The sequence below is a fragment of the Chenopodium album genome, chromosome 17 (genome assembly GCF_948465745.1).
Source record: "Chenopodium album chromosome 17, dcCheAlbu1.1, whole genome shotgun sequence".
NCBI lineage: Eukaryota > Viridiplantae > Streptophyta > Magnoliopsida > Caryophyllales > Amaranthaceae > Chenopodium > Chenopodium album.
The window spans coordinates 9562352-9580536 of NC_137850.1; the positions used below are offsets into that span (position 1 = coordinate 9562352).

Sequence of the window (18185 nt, forward strand, 5' to 3'; positions counted from 1 at the left end):
ACTCCATTTCTCTTACTTTATACCTCCCCCCCCCCCCCCCCCCCCCACCCCTTTGTATTAGCCTCTAATTTTTCCCAAGTCTATAATAAGTGGCTCGAACTTTTAGTAATAGAGGGAGTACATCAAAAATATTTGTTGGTGAACCAATTTTAATATTTCGTATGAATTGTACTGAAATTTCATAATATTTAATAGCACCTTGCATCATGTCCATTGATGTCCAGTGAAAGATAATGTACTTGTGTTATGTATGGGCTTGAACTTGCACTGTGCATACATCAGAAGTTTTTAGATCCAAACCTAATTTAATTGCAATTTTTTCACCCTTATACAGAAATGATTCTCTGCCAGCACTCAATTACGCATCAGATCCGATAGTTTCTTGATTGATTAAGTAAGAGCCAATGATCGAACAAGCAACATCAATTTAATGTTTAAAAATGCAAAGACCAAGGTAAAGTACTGGATGGTTTTCATTCATTACAACTTCTCTCTCAAATTTGATCTTTTCTTGCCATTTTTTTTAATCTGCGCAAGACTTATGAACTTTTTCTCCACTATACAGGATGGTTATATTTATATAGCAACTGTGACCTGTGACCTGAAATTGGCCTGATCTTATCTGGACTACCCTGATTTGGGGTTGCTGAAAAAATCATTCCAAATCAGAGAGGTACATAACTTAGCGTAGCTAATAATGTTCTGAAATTTAATTAATCATTGCTCGAGCTCACAAAACTAATAATACATCTGTAAGTGTCACATTAGTTATACCAAATAATTTAGTGAGCGTGTTCATAGTTTGAGGATAGGGGAACTGAAGTACTGATAAATTGGAGTTTTTATTTATACAGTGATCATTATAATTCTCTTCTGGATACTGTTCTTGGAAACAGGCTCTATACTGGTTCAGTTCCGAAGAAGATGAAGCTACACTTTGAAGAAGACAGGCTCCTTTTTTGAAATTTATTTTTTATTTATATTTTGTTTTATTCCATCTACAGTAATTCTAGTACTCCCTTTATTTTATTGCTTGCTCCACTTTCCTTTTGCAGCTGTATTTTATTTTTACTCACTCTATTTCTTATTTTGGAAACTTTTTTTAACAATATTTCTCTATTTTCCTTCCCACAGTAGTCCCTTCACATTATATTTTAACATTTTTCATATTCTATCTCCTTCCCACTTTATTCACTTTTGCTTTTTTATTTTTTTATTTTTTTTTATTCTTCTACCAATACCACTTCCAGCATACTAGTAATAAAATATGGAGAGTATGATACATTAAAGTCATAAATGAATTGTAGTTATTTGAGAAAATGAATGATGATGATGTTATCAATATTTTTGAAAATTTATATTTTGCCATCTTTGAGAATTTTTTTTTATTTTTTTTTTAATTATTGATTTAACCGCCTAAAAAAAGGACAAAAAAAATACAAGTATATTTTATCACCACTTAATGGTTATTGTTAATTTCAGGGTATAAATTTCTCATTATCATGCTGAATATATGTTGTTTTAAGGTTTTGGCACGTGTTAAACTAGCTAAGTTGCTTGGATTTCTAAACTATATAACGAAATACAATGTTATTTTTATTATAATGAAAGTATATTAAAAAGAATTACATTTACTATCTACGGAAGTAATGTAACTAAACAAAACAAATTGAATTATTTTACCTATACTGATGTTAACGTTTTATTTTTCTTTTATAATGATGTAAAGGTTTAGGGTTTAAGGATTAGGGTTATTGGTGCGTTAACTAAATATACATGAAAAGATTTAGAGAGTATAGATTGTTTGGAACTCATGCTATACACCTTATTCGTTCCTATTTGTGACATAGTTGGACCGATACAATGTTACATGAAAATTTAAGTCACCTTCATTTTATTCAGAAGATCTTGCGTGGACCTGGTCCACAATAAAATTATTGTGGACCTTATGGTCTCAAGTGTACACAACAAAACAGGCAGCCCGTTTTATACTTCTCAGTCCATATACAAACAGCCCACCGTCTTCCCACCCAAAAATAAACCCCTATACGAAAAACCTAGCAACGCTAAAGCTGCAAAATTCATCAATGGAAGAATCGATCTTAACAAATTAATTCACGAATTGCTGAATTCATCAATGGAACAACAATTTTCGGTTGCTATCAATCTCAACAAATCAATTCGTGAATTTGAATCAAACACAAATGTTATGAAGATATCAATTACGCTTTTAATTTGATTTACTTTGGCCAAAAAAATCGAGTAAATAGTATGAATTATATTCAATATATTTCAGATTATTCGCAGATTACTATTGAAGATCTTAAAAACAATGGACCCAAACAGCATGAGATTGATTATTTTGAAGAAGACGAACTAGAGGATCGGATAACGATAATCTTCAATTGAGTACTATTTCAACTATAACTGATGGTGTTCCAATGCTATCTGATTGTATTGGTTGATTCGATTAGATTTAGGATGATGATATTCAACATATTGTTTTGTAGTTTTGATTTAATTTTTAATTTTTTTCTGAGAAAGATGATAGACATATTGTGTAATTGATCTAATTTGACTATTAAAGCTACGGAGTATTATAAATCTAATAAAAGTCACTGTGGCTATTTTGACATTAATGTTCTATATTATCTTAAGGTCACTATGCATAGCTAATTAATTGTGTTTCCTATATGATAAGTTTGAAAGGACTATTATTGTGAAAGAATCAATAATGCAACAAACGTGAGCGATGAGCTTCTGAGTTCTAAGAAAGGGTTATCATTGTTCTCAATTGTATTGTGACCCTATTTAAATACTATGATATAGTGACCTCTTATGTATATATAGTGACCCTTATTTAAATATAGTCATGGTTATAAATAGTGACATTTATTTAAACATAGTGACCCTTATTTAAATATATAGTGACTCTTATTTAAAATATTATCAACCCATATTTATACATGTATACAATGAGTTCGTGACTTTTATTTAGATATTGTCATAGTTATACATAATGACCTTTATTTAAATATAGTGACCTTATTTTAATATATAGTGACCCTTATTCAAAACCCATATTTAGACATGCATATAGTGACCCCTATTTAAATATAGTCCTATATAGTTATCGTATTTTTACAACATTTCATTGTTTTTTATCTTTACCTAGCCTATGTAGGATTCGAACCTACATCATTGTGCATTTGCACGCTGCTCTACCAATTGAGCTAATAGACTTTTACCATTAAAAAACAATTTTCACTATTTTTCAACGAGATATAACATGATTACATAAATAGCTAACACGATGTCACTTATCATATCCAAATAGCTTTAAACCAATTTGTAGCTATTGAGCTAATCCAAAATACATCATTAATTTCTTTTTCCCTATTTTTTTTATGCTTCATTGTATAGATACAACACAATTAACATATTATACAAAGAAGTACATGGTCATTTACAACTTTTGAAACTGTTCATCAAAGTCATAATAAGCAACAGAGCACTTCCTTGGTAAGCAATAGAGCAGCACCAACAAACAAGTCAGCTTGCCCAATCTTATCATACACCACAACCCCCTTAAACAACACCACACTCACATCCCTCCATTCAACCAAACAATAGCAGCAAAACTCCTTACCTCCACCTCGTCCACAACAAAAATTGAGCATAATATTCAGATTGATATCGAAGATCTATAATACACTAAACAAAAAAATATGAGTGCAAAAATAATGATACGAAATCATAGCGAAAACATGAATTGAACAAATTGAAACCCTAGATCCTTAAAACTAAACAAGATCGAAGCATAAAAAAAATTAAAATAAATAAATAAAACCCTCTTAAGAAAGCTTCAATCCAAGAAAAAAATGTCGATTAATAAGCTTTAAAAGTCAAAAAATCAACTCGAAAATTGAAAACCTAGATCGTTAATACTAAACTAAAGAGCTTCAATTCAAGAAGAACAAAATCTGGGCCCAAAAAAAAAAAAAAAAAAAAAAAAAAAAAAAATCATAATAAGCTTAGAAAGTTCAAAAATCAAGTTGAAGTAGGAGGATTTACCACGATTTTGTGAAACACCGCCTCGTGTTTAATTTTCACCATTGAAGAAGAAGATCAGAGAGCAAAAGTGTTGAGAGAGTGTTGCAGATATGAAGATAGAGAATGGAGCTTTGAAGAAAGAGAAAATAATAGACCTGAGGGAAGCTCATGTGAGTAAATGACAAGGGCAGTTGGTCTACAATAATTTATTGTAAATCAGGTCTATCTTAGAATTTGTACATTTCATTTTGCTAACATAGAAATCAAATGTTCGTAAAGTTAATTAGTAGGGTTTTTATTTAAATTTATAAAAAGTGGGATATTATGTTGTTGAATAATAAATGGAGTACATCTCAAAAAAAAAAAAAAAAAAAAAAAAGGCTACATATAAATTAAAGAACATTACATACAATAAAAGAACATAACTTAAAAATAAAATAACATTATTTTTAAGTATTAAAGAACATTATCTTTTTGAAAAAGAATATTACATATAAAATAATAAAAAAATACTACTACCCAAACCATGGAAGAAGATGATGAACAACAATGGTAGTGCCAAAAATTCAAACAAACATTCTTCATTATCACAAAACACAAAATATAGGTAAAAATAACAAATATTATCACAAAACACAAAATATTAGTAAAAATAACAAGCAAAGAGAGAGTTCACTATTGAAGCACAACCTAAGGTTTCATATTCATGAAGTAGAACAAAGAAAGAGAAGTAATACCTCAAATGAGTAAAAAAAAACCCTTGTAAAGTGAATTAATAGTGAAAATCAAGCAAGTTGAACACTCAATTGCAAGTTTTTTAGCCAAAATAAAAAAAAAATACCCAAAATTCTCAAATCATGAAAAATCCGAAAATTTGATTATGAAATTCGGATTTTGAAATGTAAAATCTAGCATAAATGCATTTGTGAGTGATGAATTAACTCAATTAAGCACTTAAAAACTATAAAAATCAAGAAATAAAATGGAAGAAGTTAGAGAAAGAGGAGAGAGAGTATCGAAGAGAGAGAAAATGAATGGGTAAAATAAACATTACATATAAAATAAAGAACATTACATATAAATAAAAGAAGGAACATTAACTTTGTTCCAATATTCTTTTATTTATATGTAATGTACTTCCGGGTGATGTTTCATGGTACCCCCCCTCTATCATACTATTTTCAATTATTTTGGACAAATGTGGCAAAATTAAAATTATTCTGGGTAATTTTTCCAACTTAACCAGGATCCGCGGGTTTTTTCTTAGAAAGCCGAAATTAATATTGTTAAGATCAGCTAATAGTTCAAGTGGGGCTTGATCAGTTTAACAAGTTTAACAAAAACAAAAACAAAACAATTAGTGACAGACAAAAACACAAAGGAAGGAATCAGAATGATTGGGATTTGCTCAAGTGCTCAGAAGACTAAGATGTGACTGAGATTGGGAGAGGGGATGCAGTAAGCAGTTTTTAATGCTTAGACTATGAAAACGATTTTATAAACAAAATAAACAAAAATGAAGATGAATGCTGTGATCTTCCTACGCAGTTACCAATCCGAGTCAGAGCCAGATTCAGAGTAATATTCATCTTCATCGTAATCTTCTTCGTCATCATCGCCAAAATCTGAGTCATCATACATGATATTCCTTTCATTCCAAAGTGGACATGAACATGTAGCCTTCTTGTTCTTCCACTCGGCTCCACATGTATAGCAAAATTCAAACCCACATCTGCATACAATATGAACATGTTATAATTTTAGTTTTTAACAACTTAAGGGTGTTCATTGTAGGGAAACTAAAATTGAGAATGAGAAATTTATATCACAAAACCAGATTTTGTCAAGGTTATGGGTTACAGAGAAGAATAACACTCAAAACACTTTAAAACCTTTGGTGTTATCATAGCAAAAAGGAAGAGGATGGCAAAGGGAGGGCATTAGTCAGAGATATATCAATGATTTTGTTATCAGACTCTGAATACTAATTCGCTCCAATTACCACTTTCAAATCCCCAAACTCCCATTTCCACTCACACGCCGCTCTTTCAAAAGCAAAATATGTAACAAAATTCAGTTTCTACTTCATTAGATCGGCAAAATGGTCTAAAGAACCAGAGAGCAGGGGCCTCGGGTTTGAAATCTGAGTAGAATATGATGGCTTCTCAAGGTGTTCAGCCCAACAGCCACAAGTGTTAGAAAAGAAAGGGTAATAGAGAGGGTAACCAAATAAAATGAATGTGATAGTATCAATGTAAAGTTGTAAACTTTCCGGCATGAAATATTACTCTATCACATTCGTCATATGGGAATCTAAGCCAAAGCTACCCAGGAAAGCTAACAGGTCTTATCATGTTTTCCATCCATTGTACCAACACTACAAATTAATGGACACGACGTCAACAAGCTGATATGAATCTTGAATTCCCACAATGATCAAGATCGCACTCACTGTGAACATCAAGGTCATGAGACTTCAACTAGGTGCATCCATTAATAACTGTAAGGGTCTGTAACATTCAACAAACTATTAAATTCAGCCATGATTTTTTTCCTAAACTCTTCTATCTATAACATTTCTTCTATGAGCAGCCCTGCATTTCTTTTACACTTACTCAGCAAGCCATCTTCTACTTCTCACCCCTTGGTTATTGGTATACTACTTTGGCTTTCTTATACTCTTTTACCTAATATACCTTAGGCAACTCTTTCACTACAAGTCATCTTAGCATCTTCCATTTGCACCTCCAGTCCTCCACAACCTCAACCTAGCACTCTAACAACACATAACCCACACCAAAACCCAGTGCGTACAACATAAGGTTGATACTGGCAATTCAAATTCTGAAATGATTCAGAGTCAGCTAGCAAAAATCATCTAAAAGCACCGTCCACAAACAAAAAACTAACAAAATAAAAAATAAAAATAAAAAAATAAAAAAAATCTGGATTTCATTCCCAGTTACTTAGCACTTATATTTCAAATATTTAAATATTCGGAGTGGGTAATTAAGTATACATGTGACAAGATGTTAGCAGTTCCTCAGGACTTCATTTTCCATTCTCCTGACACTAGTGACTGCTCATTAGACTATTTTGACAAACTCATCCTATCATCCAGATTAAATCAACTTTGTATGCTTCCATACAGCCATACCAAATACATTTTTAATATAAAATATATAAGTGTGAAGTAAACTTACCTGCATGTCATGTGGTAGCAACCTTGAGCGAGTTCAATCATATGTTTGCATTTCACACATTGGCGCCACAAATTTTTAGTTGCAAGTGACTTAAGCTTTGCATCTTCAGGCTGCGGATTTGGATTTGATCTCTTATACTCTAAACAGGACATATTATTATGCCATGGCACTCTACAATAGATGCAAAAGAGCCCATGACATTTTAAGCATTTTCTGGCCCCGGATATTCTTCTATTAACATTTTCTTTCCTTGCAAAGTCGTTAATCTCAGCTCTTGACATCAATACTGAGCACCTAGGGTAAGGGCAATATACCTTTTCAGCAACAGGTATCGATGCTTCTCTAACTCGTTGTTTCATAATTTCAATTAGCTTAGGTGACAAGAACTTTTCACAGCTGCTAACATTTAGCTCATACTTGCAACTTTCATGAGGGCATTTTGGTACCATCCCATTATGTAACTTTGCTTCCACATGCTGCTTCATACAAGAGAAACAATATTTATGCAGACATCTATCAATAGTGAACATTTTATCCTGATCTGTCTCTTCCAAGCAGATCACACAAATCTCCTTCAAAATCTTGAGACGGTTAGGCTCAGTAGGTTTGGAGATCTGAGAAGTGATAGCATCTCTAGCAAGCTTGAATGCAAACTTTATAACATTTCGGGAAACAAGGCAAAGACGATAGTAGGTAAATTCCTTTTGAAGAAATTCTACTTTTGCCATTAAATTAACAACCTTCCTCTGTTTTGGTTGCCATGCATGCATAGCCTGCATCCAATAAAAAAAATAAAAAAAAATAAATAAATAATAAAAATAAAATAAAAAATAAAAAATTATATTTCACGCATGACTATTGTTGTAACAGATCCAACCAAGATTAAATAGATCAGCAACAAGACCACAGGTTTTACATGGTTCACTAACGATGAATTAGCTACATCCACAAAAAGGCAATCGAGAGGAGAGTTATAATTACAGATTACAAAATAGTGGCTAGGTTAAACCCTAAGGGAGTTTATACAGTACTCTCAAAACATAAAATGGAATAGGCCAGAAATAAGCCCAAAAACAGAAAACCATAGCCCACATAACAAATACCATAGCCCACATAAAATAGTGGCTAGGTTAAACCCTAAGGGGCTAACTGTACAAGGCATATTTTTAACAACCAACCGTAAATTGATCACCCACCGTGGGAAAAATAAAATCAAGGAATGTACTTCCTTTATTTCTTTTCACTAGAAACAATTCTCATTTCACATTTGCCATTGCATTATTTCAATCGCTAATATCTTTAGTTATCATTAACTAAAAATATAAATTGAAGTAAATTTACAAGATCCCACATGATTATATTTTTCCATTTAAATATAAATCACCAATGACACCAAAGCTAGTCAGAGTATGTGAATAATGCATAGGTCAAAGTGTGTGAAGCTTTTTTCGGGTTGCTAGTATGACTGTATGAGAAAACTTAATACTTGTCTTATTATGAAACTTTTCGACCCCACATGTAATTTATGTCTTACAACCAAGGAGATAAGAAAAGTGATGTTTCATTGGAAATAGGGATACATTGAATTGCCCCGTCTACTCTTTAAGAGTTTAAGGCCAACTAAAATTTCATTGTAAGTAAGAAGGCAAAGAGGTATAAAATTTAATAGCAAATTGTGTTATATCTATTATGTTGGTGCTCTAACTAAAGAGGAATAATTAAATTTTCCATCGTTGAAAGTCCTCCCTGGTTACATTGAATTGCCCCGTCTACTCTTTAAGAGTTTAAGGCCAACTAAAATTTCATTGTAAGTAAGAAGGCAAAGAGGTATAAAATTTAATAGCAAATTGTGTTATATCTATTATGTTGGTGCTCTAACTAAAGAGGAATAATTAAATTTTCCATCGTTGAAATTCCTCCCTGGTTACTTTTTGGGAGCAAGTGGTGTATTTAGCTTTGTTTGAGCTCACTCATAGCTATTATGCTAAATTTTTTTATATATAACTATTTGGCCTTGTTGCTGCTGATCTCCTAGACCCCTACTTTGTATCATTTCGTTTGAGGTTAAATAAAATGTGTTTTTTCTTATATATACAGTTGAAAAAAAAAAAAAAAAAAAAAAATATCCCACACGTGAACAAGGTAGTAACTTAAATGAACTTGAGGATATAAACACATTTTAAATGTAGCCGACCGCACTTTTAAGTATCAGCAATAAAATACTGCCAGTTGCATCTTAAGACTCTAATCACTCTACTACAATATAAAGAGTGCTCAATTCCTAAATACGAATAGGACACTAAAATGATTATAGAAGGATTCAACTAGGATTCCAACTGACTGAAAACTAATCTGAAATACAGTGGAAAAATCTTCTAAACATAATTTCCTTGAAACAACTTCATTGAAACCCCAATACTACTACTCCATATTAGATAAGAAAAATCCTTAAATAAAACTTTTTGCACACCGGGAATAAACAGAATTCTTCATCCAAATCAAAGCAGTCAAAACTCAAAAGCTCAAAATATGTTTAACGTCTTCTGTCCCAAAAAAAACTCAACTTTATTCAATTTAGGAAGCTTTCAGGTGGCCAAGAAACAATATCATACCCAAGTTTGGTGCTTTGAAATCTAAGCTTTATCACAAACTGCAGTAGCAAGTAACAGTTTGAGGTTTCCTTCACAAGTACAATACAATACTCTATAGCATGACACGGCATTAAATAATTTAAGTGGATGGGATTAAGGGAATTGACAGTTTGAGGTTTCCTTCTTATAGTTTAAGCTCTGCCTTGTCTACAACTATGGAGAAAATTTGTTACTTTGAGAGTACCTGGCCCCATGCTCCATCCCCAAAAGTTCAAGGATGTAAGGGAATTTTGGGTGGAAAAATATTTAAGTTCAAACAGCACTAATGACTAATACAAGTGTGGCAAACAAAATAATCTTTTAGCTATCTGGTCAAAGAAGATTTAAACACATAATATTTATAGCTAATTGATATTTGATCTGTGGCAACCGAGATAAAAGGATCATCAGCTCATCACAAGGTGGTACATACATGGACTCCCTATTTAAATTTTGCTAAGATTTGCATATTACATATGCAATTTAGCTAGCCAAGCTGCATGCAGCGTTCTGAAATATATGCTCAAGTGACATCTTATTTTATTTTTTTTGAAAAACTCAAGTGCTATCTTATAGTACTCTCATAGAACTCCAAATTAGAGTATACAAATTGATTAGATAGTTTATCCATATTAAAATAATTGCATCATTTTACATAATAATACTTGCTTTTATACATTACTAGTGGACAAAAATGTTCAAAGTAAAACAAGTGAATGGCATCAACGGTTATTATTGGCAGAGGGACTAAGACATTTTTTCACAACAATATGCTTCCTCTATCTAAAATATATAGCTAGCTACGCAGTCTCAACATCTCAAAAACAAGGAATTTAGCATGACATACCCATAATAACTTCACAATGGTAGGGTCATCCCTATCCTCTCTCCAATTCTATCGCTCAACTCAAGTTGACACATACCAAAAATATAGTCATTATCTACTCCCAAATCCAGAAAGTGATCATATTAGCCTCTCAATATAGTTTTCCTAACTAATATTTCATGGTGGAGGGGTGTTATAAAGGCTAAGGCTCGTCCATCAAATGAAAAGCAAAAAGGCCCTTAAGATATCCATGCCATAAAAGATCCTATCTGACTCACTCACAGTATAGTCTGAATAGCCATATATAATTGCACAAAAAATACATTTCACACGATTTTAATACATATACAATCAATCAAGTCAAGGACAAGAACAAGGACAAGGGAGTTTCTACTCACATAACGGTAAACAGGAAGGTTGTCACAAAAGATAATGATGCGCTTCAAATCCAGTGCACGAGCAGTTTCAAGACCTTCAATTAAAGCCTTGATCTGAGTTATTCGACGACTCTTTCCATTCCCCACCAAAGGCTTGCTCAACTCAAAAATCAAGTTTTCCCTTGGATCACAAATTGCGACTCCAATGCCAGCTAGTGTAGCCTCGGTATTTCCTACTTGTTTTACCTCCACTAAGCCCTTAAAATACAACCTGAGGATTCACCAAAATAAGACATTAAAATCACAACATAGTAACATACTATCCGCAGGTAAGTGTGACACCTAAGATCCAATTACGCAAACAATCAATACTAAATTGCTAACTTAAGCACAATTACATCTACAATACCATCCATAAAACTAGGAAAAATCATATCAAATGACAATGCATTTAAGCATTCAAATTCAAATGCCGGATATCCAACTTCAAACACAACTAAAACCTTCAAAATATGTCATTCGGGCATAACAAACCAAACCAAGAAACACGAAAAATCACTCAATAGACTTACAAAATCAACCTTCTATCACCATTGCACTTTTATTAATACAATAACATTACAAATCACAACTCTACATAAAATATTCAACCAAAATATAACATCCAAAAAACATAAACTGGTCACTTAAAACAATAAAATAGCTAGCCTAACACCTTGTTCTCTTCACCTGATATTTACTCATTCGCCATTGTACTTGTTCTACATAGTTACAAATATTTAACTATTATAACTTATTTTTATTGAATAAAAAATCGAAAACTGATTCATTAATACTAATTCAATGTATTTGTTTAACGGAGTTAAACAAAATTCAATGTATTTGTTCAACGGAGTTACCAACATTTATCGATTAAAACTTATTTTTACTGAATAAAACTCGAAAACTTATTAAAATTCAATGTATTTGTTCAACAGAGTTACCAACATTTATCGATTAAAACTAATTTGTACTGAATAAAACTCAAAAACTTAATAAAACACAGCTTTAAATAAAACTACCTGAAAATCGGAGAGGCGACTGAAGAAGACGAGGAACCTTCATCGAAAGGCCTTTCGAATTCATCACCAAATTCATCCCAATCATCTTCAGGCAAACGAGTAATCTCAAGAGCAAGTTTCTGGTCGTGAATACAACGATTAAGATCATCTCGTAATTTCTTCGCCTCAATTTCGCTGAATTCATGGTCTCGGCGTTCTTGTTCAAGCTTTTCGAGTTCTTCACTCTGAATATCTGCGAAATTGAGTTCGTCGCCATTGTTGTTGGAAGAAGAAGGTTCTGGAAGAGGAAGAGGAGGAGAAGAAGAAGAGGAAGAAGGGAGGAGAGAGAGAGAGAAGCGGTTAAGGCTTCCTCTAATTGGAGATTGAAGGCGAAATCTAAGTCGGATTCTAGGGTTTTTGCGTTGGTTAATTCCACTCTTTGTTCTGTTATGGCTGTTATTTCATCGTCGGTGTTGAAAGTGGCTGCCATTGTTGATGCTTGATCGAGACACAAGAATTCTCTGGAATGTCAGGAGATCTTCCACAGTTTTGACTTATTTAATACGATTATACTCCGTACGATTTATACGTATGTATATTTACAATGAAAACAAAAAATACTCTCTTCTCGAAATTTGATCCGAATATCAAGTTAAGGTTGGTGCAGTGGTAAGATTGTCATATTTCAATCTTGAGGTTGAGAGTTCAATCTTCACAAGTGACACTTTGAGGGTGGGGATCCCTTACCCTTATCCCTCACTCTCAAAGTGTCAAACCCACGAATACCGGACCAAAAAAAGCCATGAGGATTGAGGTAAGTATTAAGAAAAGTTTTTATTAAATGGGTGAAAAAGTACGGTTTTAAACAAGTTTTGAACAAAGTTTTATGATTTTCGTACTCAAGTTTCGAGGATGAAACTTCTTTTAAGGGGGTTAGACGGTAATACTCCGTATTTTTATTATATTATATAAATTATTTATTTTTTATTAAAATGATTCATTTCATTTTAAAAAGAAATTAATTATTTAAATAAAATGTAAGTATGTATAACTTAAATGAGTCATGAATTGAGGCAACAAAAACATTTTTAATTGCGTTAATTTTATTTAAATGATTGGACTAACTTATTGGAAAGTTAAGGAAACTTAAGGGCCCAATAAGGCCTTGTTTAGTTCACCTTATTTTTACTTATTTCAGAAAAATTTAAGTTCACATCAGAAAAAATAAGTTCAAATCATATCAGATAAAAAAAAATAAGTTCAGATCATATCATCGTTTTATGTACAATTTTTTATCGCTAAATTACTTTAATTTCGTAATTAAAAAAAATTATGAAAATTACATATTAATAAATACACATTATTACGAATTTAATAAGATCCCACTTGATATATTTTTTTCTTACAGATTATCGTATACTTAAGGTCAAAGTTTGGTCAAGTCAGATAATAAGATCATATCAGATTAGACCAAATCAGACCAAACCACATCAGATCAAACAAGATCAGACTAGATCAGATAAGCAAAAGTAAGGTGAACTAAACAAAGCCTAAGTTGGCCCCAAAAGAAAAGGTAAGGGGGAGTAGGATTTAGTATTGACAGTTTTGTAATTATGAGTTTTTGTTTCAAAAGGGGAGTATAAATACTTTTAAACCTCAAGATTTTTTCACTCAAGATTCATAATTGTCATATTTCACAAAAATCCCAAAAATTCTAACTTTATTTTCTCTCTCCTTTTCCTCTTATTTTTCTTCTTCTTTTTCTCTCTTTCCCACGCCTCTCTCTCCCTCTTCTCCTCCCCTCACGTCGGCGCCACTAGATGACCACCAGTGCCACCATCGACGGCAACAGCACCGGCGGCCACCCCGCTGGCCATCTTCACTCTCCTCTCTCCTCTTTTGCGGTTTGGTAAAATTAAAAAAAATAAAAAAAATAAAAACTCTCTTTCTCTTCCTAATTTAATTTTATTGTTTTATTGATTTTAAAGCATGATTTTAATTATGTTTTTTGGTATTGATTTTGGGATTATGATGTTGTTAAATTATTGATAAAAATTTTAGATTTTTATTTAATCAAGAACCCTAATTATAAACCCTAGAAATTGGGGATTTTATTTAATTGGTTAGGAATTGTGCTAGGTTGTTATTATTGATTAATTCATGGTTTAAAACATGTTTTTAATGAGTGTAAAACCCTCAATTTAATGCTGTAATTTAATTATATACACTACTCTTTAATTATTGAGTTAGGGTTTGATGACCCATAAAAGGGAAAAATGTTTTTAATGATTTAAATATGATTTTCTAGTCTAAAAGTGATGTTTTATATTATGTAAGTATGCTGAAATTTTATTTAAGTCATGAAAACTAAGTCTTTTTGAAAGGATTTGAAGTGCCCGTAAAAAAAAAAAAAAAAAAAAAAAAAAAAAAAAAAAAAAAAAAAAAGAGAGAGAGAGAGAGAGAAAGAAAGGTTTTGATGTACCCACTTAAAGAAAAGGTTTTATGGCTTTTATGTCATTAAATTGGGTTGATTATAAGGTTTAAAGAGTATTATAGGTGCTGGAAATTTGTGAGAATAGTGGATTAATTATAGTTACGTATTTTTATTTGTAGGAAGCTTCGAGCTAAGTGATTTCTAGCGAGTGTGTCAACAAACCAATAAATTTGTATGGTATATACAAACCGACATTAGCATGGGAACATTTGGAAATTTTGTATAGAAAGAACTATAAAGTTTACTATGTCAAGGAACATAAGTGACATGACTGTTTAAAGGACTTAAATGAGTTAAGTTATAGAGAAGCAAGTGAAAGTATCCAAGAATGAATTGAGTGGTGAAATTTAAACAAAAACAAGTGTTATTAAGTATAACTCATGAAACAAAAAATGAATTTTGGTAGAAAGAAAATTTGAGCCAAAGTATATGGAAATATATAAGTTTGCGTAGCCTTATCATTGGACTTTGGTAAAGTACAAGACATCTTCATTAGTCATTGTGAAAGAACACAAACTAAAGGCATGAGTTACAAAGGAAACTGTTGATTTTAACAAAGTTGATCTACGAAAAAGCTAAACAAATCAAGGTTTGGGATAGTAAGGCGCTTATTACCTTTTTTTTTTTACAATAGCAATTGTATTTATAAAATCAGAGTTTACAAAATACAGAACAAGAACTAAAACTTAAAACATGGCTTTTAACCCTTAAGCCTTTACAACAACTTTTGACATTAAAAACAAAATTAAATTTGAATTGACTAGACCTGTCGTAGATTAGGGACTCCTTACAAACCAAGAAGCAAAAACATACTACACACCATGCATAAAGAGAAAAACGAAGTGAATCAAAATTGTTTTACCATGGCTAGCTTTTCCTTACCTAGCGGGATCAACTCATCACCAAGTAAGGTCTTCAAATGGGTCACTTAAACTAGTGACCTTCCAATCAATAGCTTTCCTTGTTAGCAAGAAAGATTTGACATCTTCGAGGCTAGAGAAACCCCAAAAAAAGTTTGGGCGCCTTCTTCAGATAACAAATTTCAAGAGTAATGATCACAAGAATCATTACAACCGAAGGAAAAGAAACCAAACCAATACCACTCCAACAAAATACACACTTCACCTTAGCCAAGGCCAACTTCTTGTTCAAACCCCCAACAGCCACACCTGTAAACTCTCTTACCACTATAACCACACCACAATCCTTAACAAAGGATCCTAACTCCCTCTGAACACAACCATCCAAAATACTATAGCCAAAACAACTCAATAGCCCGGAAAACAACTAAAGGAGGCTAAAAAATACCATAAAACAAACTAACACAAGTAAACTCTGATAATTTACCAAGAAAACACATATTAGAAAAGAGAACAAACTAGAGGAGAGCACCACCCAAACCGAAAACCCCGAGACCACGAACACAAGAAACCTTGAAACCCTAGTCCTAACTTCACCGTTTCTGTCACGAACTTCTCTTGATGGCGGTGTTAGGCCTAGCCCTCCAGCGCAAGGACCCACAAAACCCTAACCCCAACTTTACCGTTTCCATCACAGTCAAAATTGCCGATGACCAATGACGGCGGCGTTAGGCCTAGTCCTTAGGCCTTGTTTCACCGGCGGGGAGACCCTTTGAACGAACACTAACCTTCCACGCAAAAGTGGGAAACGGCGCCGAAGGCGATCTGAAACCTCCCTCGAAACCTTCGATAACTAGGATAGCTCACACAAACACCTCAAAAAGGGATTAAAAATCCTCAATAAAGAAGGTGAAAGTTTCGGGTTTTTAGAGTGTGAGAAAGATTAAAAGACAGAAAAGGGGAATAGAAAGGAAAGGGGAAGAGAAGCAGAAAAATAAGAAAGAAGATGAGGAGGCTCACCGGAGTACGGCCGCGCCACCAGAGCTTCGACGAGCTCCTAGGGTTTAAAAGGGGGGGGGGGACTTGAAATAGAGGAGAGAGAAGAGAGGATTTAAGGGAGGAGAGCTTCATATTTCTATGTATGTTACAAGGAATTAATAAGGGGGCTTATTACTTTTACTAAAGGATTAGTAAACGATGGTTTAGGTGGAAATTAATTATTTTTGGAATAATGAGTAAAGGATTGATAAGATTATTGGTACTCGCAACAAGGAATGAACATAAAGAAGTATTATGATTTTACCAAAGATGGAATGAGAAAGAGAACAACATAATTCTAAAGTTGAGTTAAGTCGTTTTCTTTAAGGGGGGTAGAGTGCGGTAGAATTACGCGCTTTTTCCTTATTTTTGGCATTTTAAAGTGCTTTACACTGATTTAGTTGATAAGTTTGATTGTCTTACACACTAGGATGTGTAAGTTTATTACCAAGGTTGAATCTTACACTAATAGTAGTGTGAGGTAGTTAGCTAGTGTGATAATTTACACAGTATTTTGTGTAAGTTTGTTAGTAAAGTTGTTATTTTACACAGTAGGTTGTGTAAGTTGTTAGAAAGTTTGTTATTCTACACATAAGTTTGTGTAGAAATGAGTATAGAAATAGGAAGTATGAGGCACAAAAAGTACAACAACTAAAAGTATTAAGAAAAGTTTTTGAGATTTTAACTATTTATTGGTCTTTAAACAAGTTTTTAAAGTTTTCATACTTAAGTTTTGGGGACGAAACTTCTTTTAAGGGGGTTGAACTGTAATACTCCATATTTTTTTTTATGTATTTTTATAAAGTATTTAAGTATTTATAAAATATATTTTTAAGGGCTCAAGTATTTTAATTAAATATTTTAAAGGGTTAAAGTATTTTAATTATAATGTTTTATAAAAGCAAAATTTATTTTGGGCCAAACTACTAACTATTGGGCCTTGTTTAAAATATCGTATGTAAACTATTCCTACATACTTCTAGTGGATTTACCCATATCATTTAACTAAGCTCAATTCTTTATTTGAACCCTTATGGGTCAAATATTCCATAACTCAAGCCCATTTATTTATTTAGCCCAAATTTTAACCATATCCTCTATTCTATAAATATCCCTCAAAACCCCAAAATTTTCCCACACGAAGAGGATCAAAGAAATCAGATTTTCCCACGTAAGTTTTTTTTTTCTTTTCTTTTATTTTTCTTTCTTTTCTCTTTTTCTTTATTTTTCTTTTCTTTTCTTTCTTTCTTTTTCTTATTCTTCTTTTCTTCCCAAGTATTTTTGGGAGTTTCATGCGTGAAACTTCTTCACACATGGCTTCATGCATGCCCCAAGTTGCTGCCACGTCCACCTTAGCTCACCTCATCGGCCGACCACCTCCGACGATCATCGCACACCTGTCGCTGGTGACCAGTCACCTTGTCCGTGAGACACCCTTCTCTCTCGTCTTGTTTTAATTATTACTAGATTGTATTCGTGCTAACGTACGGCATGTAAGATGTGAAAGTTATTAGAAAAAAAATTGAAGAAGTAGAAGTTATTTAATTGGAGGTTATAGCAGCAAAAAAAAAAAAAAAAAAAAAAAAAAAAAAAAAAAAAAAAAAAAAAAAACTCAAATGCATGAGATTTGAGAATTGGCCTTTTGAAGGATTATGGTTAAATCA

General features: G+C 32.5%; 1 protein-coding gene and 1 pseudogene across 5 annotated transcripts in view; one reads left to right on the forward strand and one right to left on the reverse strand.

Moving 5' to 3' along the window:
• The window catches only part of LOC145589479 (DNA-directed RNA polymerase III subunit 1-like), a 39870-nt gene extending 38698 nt beyond the window's left edge, over positions 1 to 1172 (forward strand). For 2 of the 4 annotated variants that reach the window (XM_081646059.1, XM_081646060.1), the window contains exons 28-29: positions 335 to 454; positions 566 to 1172. In XM_081646059.1, the coding sequence (XP_081502185.1) occupies positions 335 to 386 (52 nt within the window). In that variant the 3' untranslated portion in view covers positions 387 to 454; positions 566 to 1172. The remainder of the gene's footprint in view (positions 1 to 334; positions 455 to 565) is intronic. The other 2 variants (XM_081646061.1, XM_081646063.1) reach the window with 2 other exon arrangements.
• A 3880-nt stretch (positions 1173 to 5052) lies between these two features.
• On the reverse strand, positions 5053 to 12658 carry LOC145587568 (E3 ubiquitin-protein ligase RSL1-like; annotated as a pseudogene). The gene is made up of 4 exons (XR_014101311.1): positions 12151 to 12658; positions 11111 to 11360; positions 7257 to 8029; positions 5053 to 5785 (listed from the first exon to the last, which is right to left on the reverse strand). The product of XR_014101311.1 is annotated as an E3 ubiquitin-protein ligase RSL1-like (transcript).
• Between the last annotated feature and the right edge of the window lie 5527 nt (positions 12659 to 18185).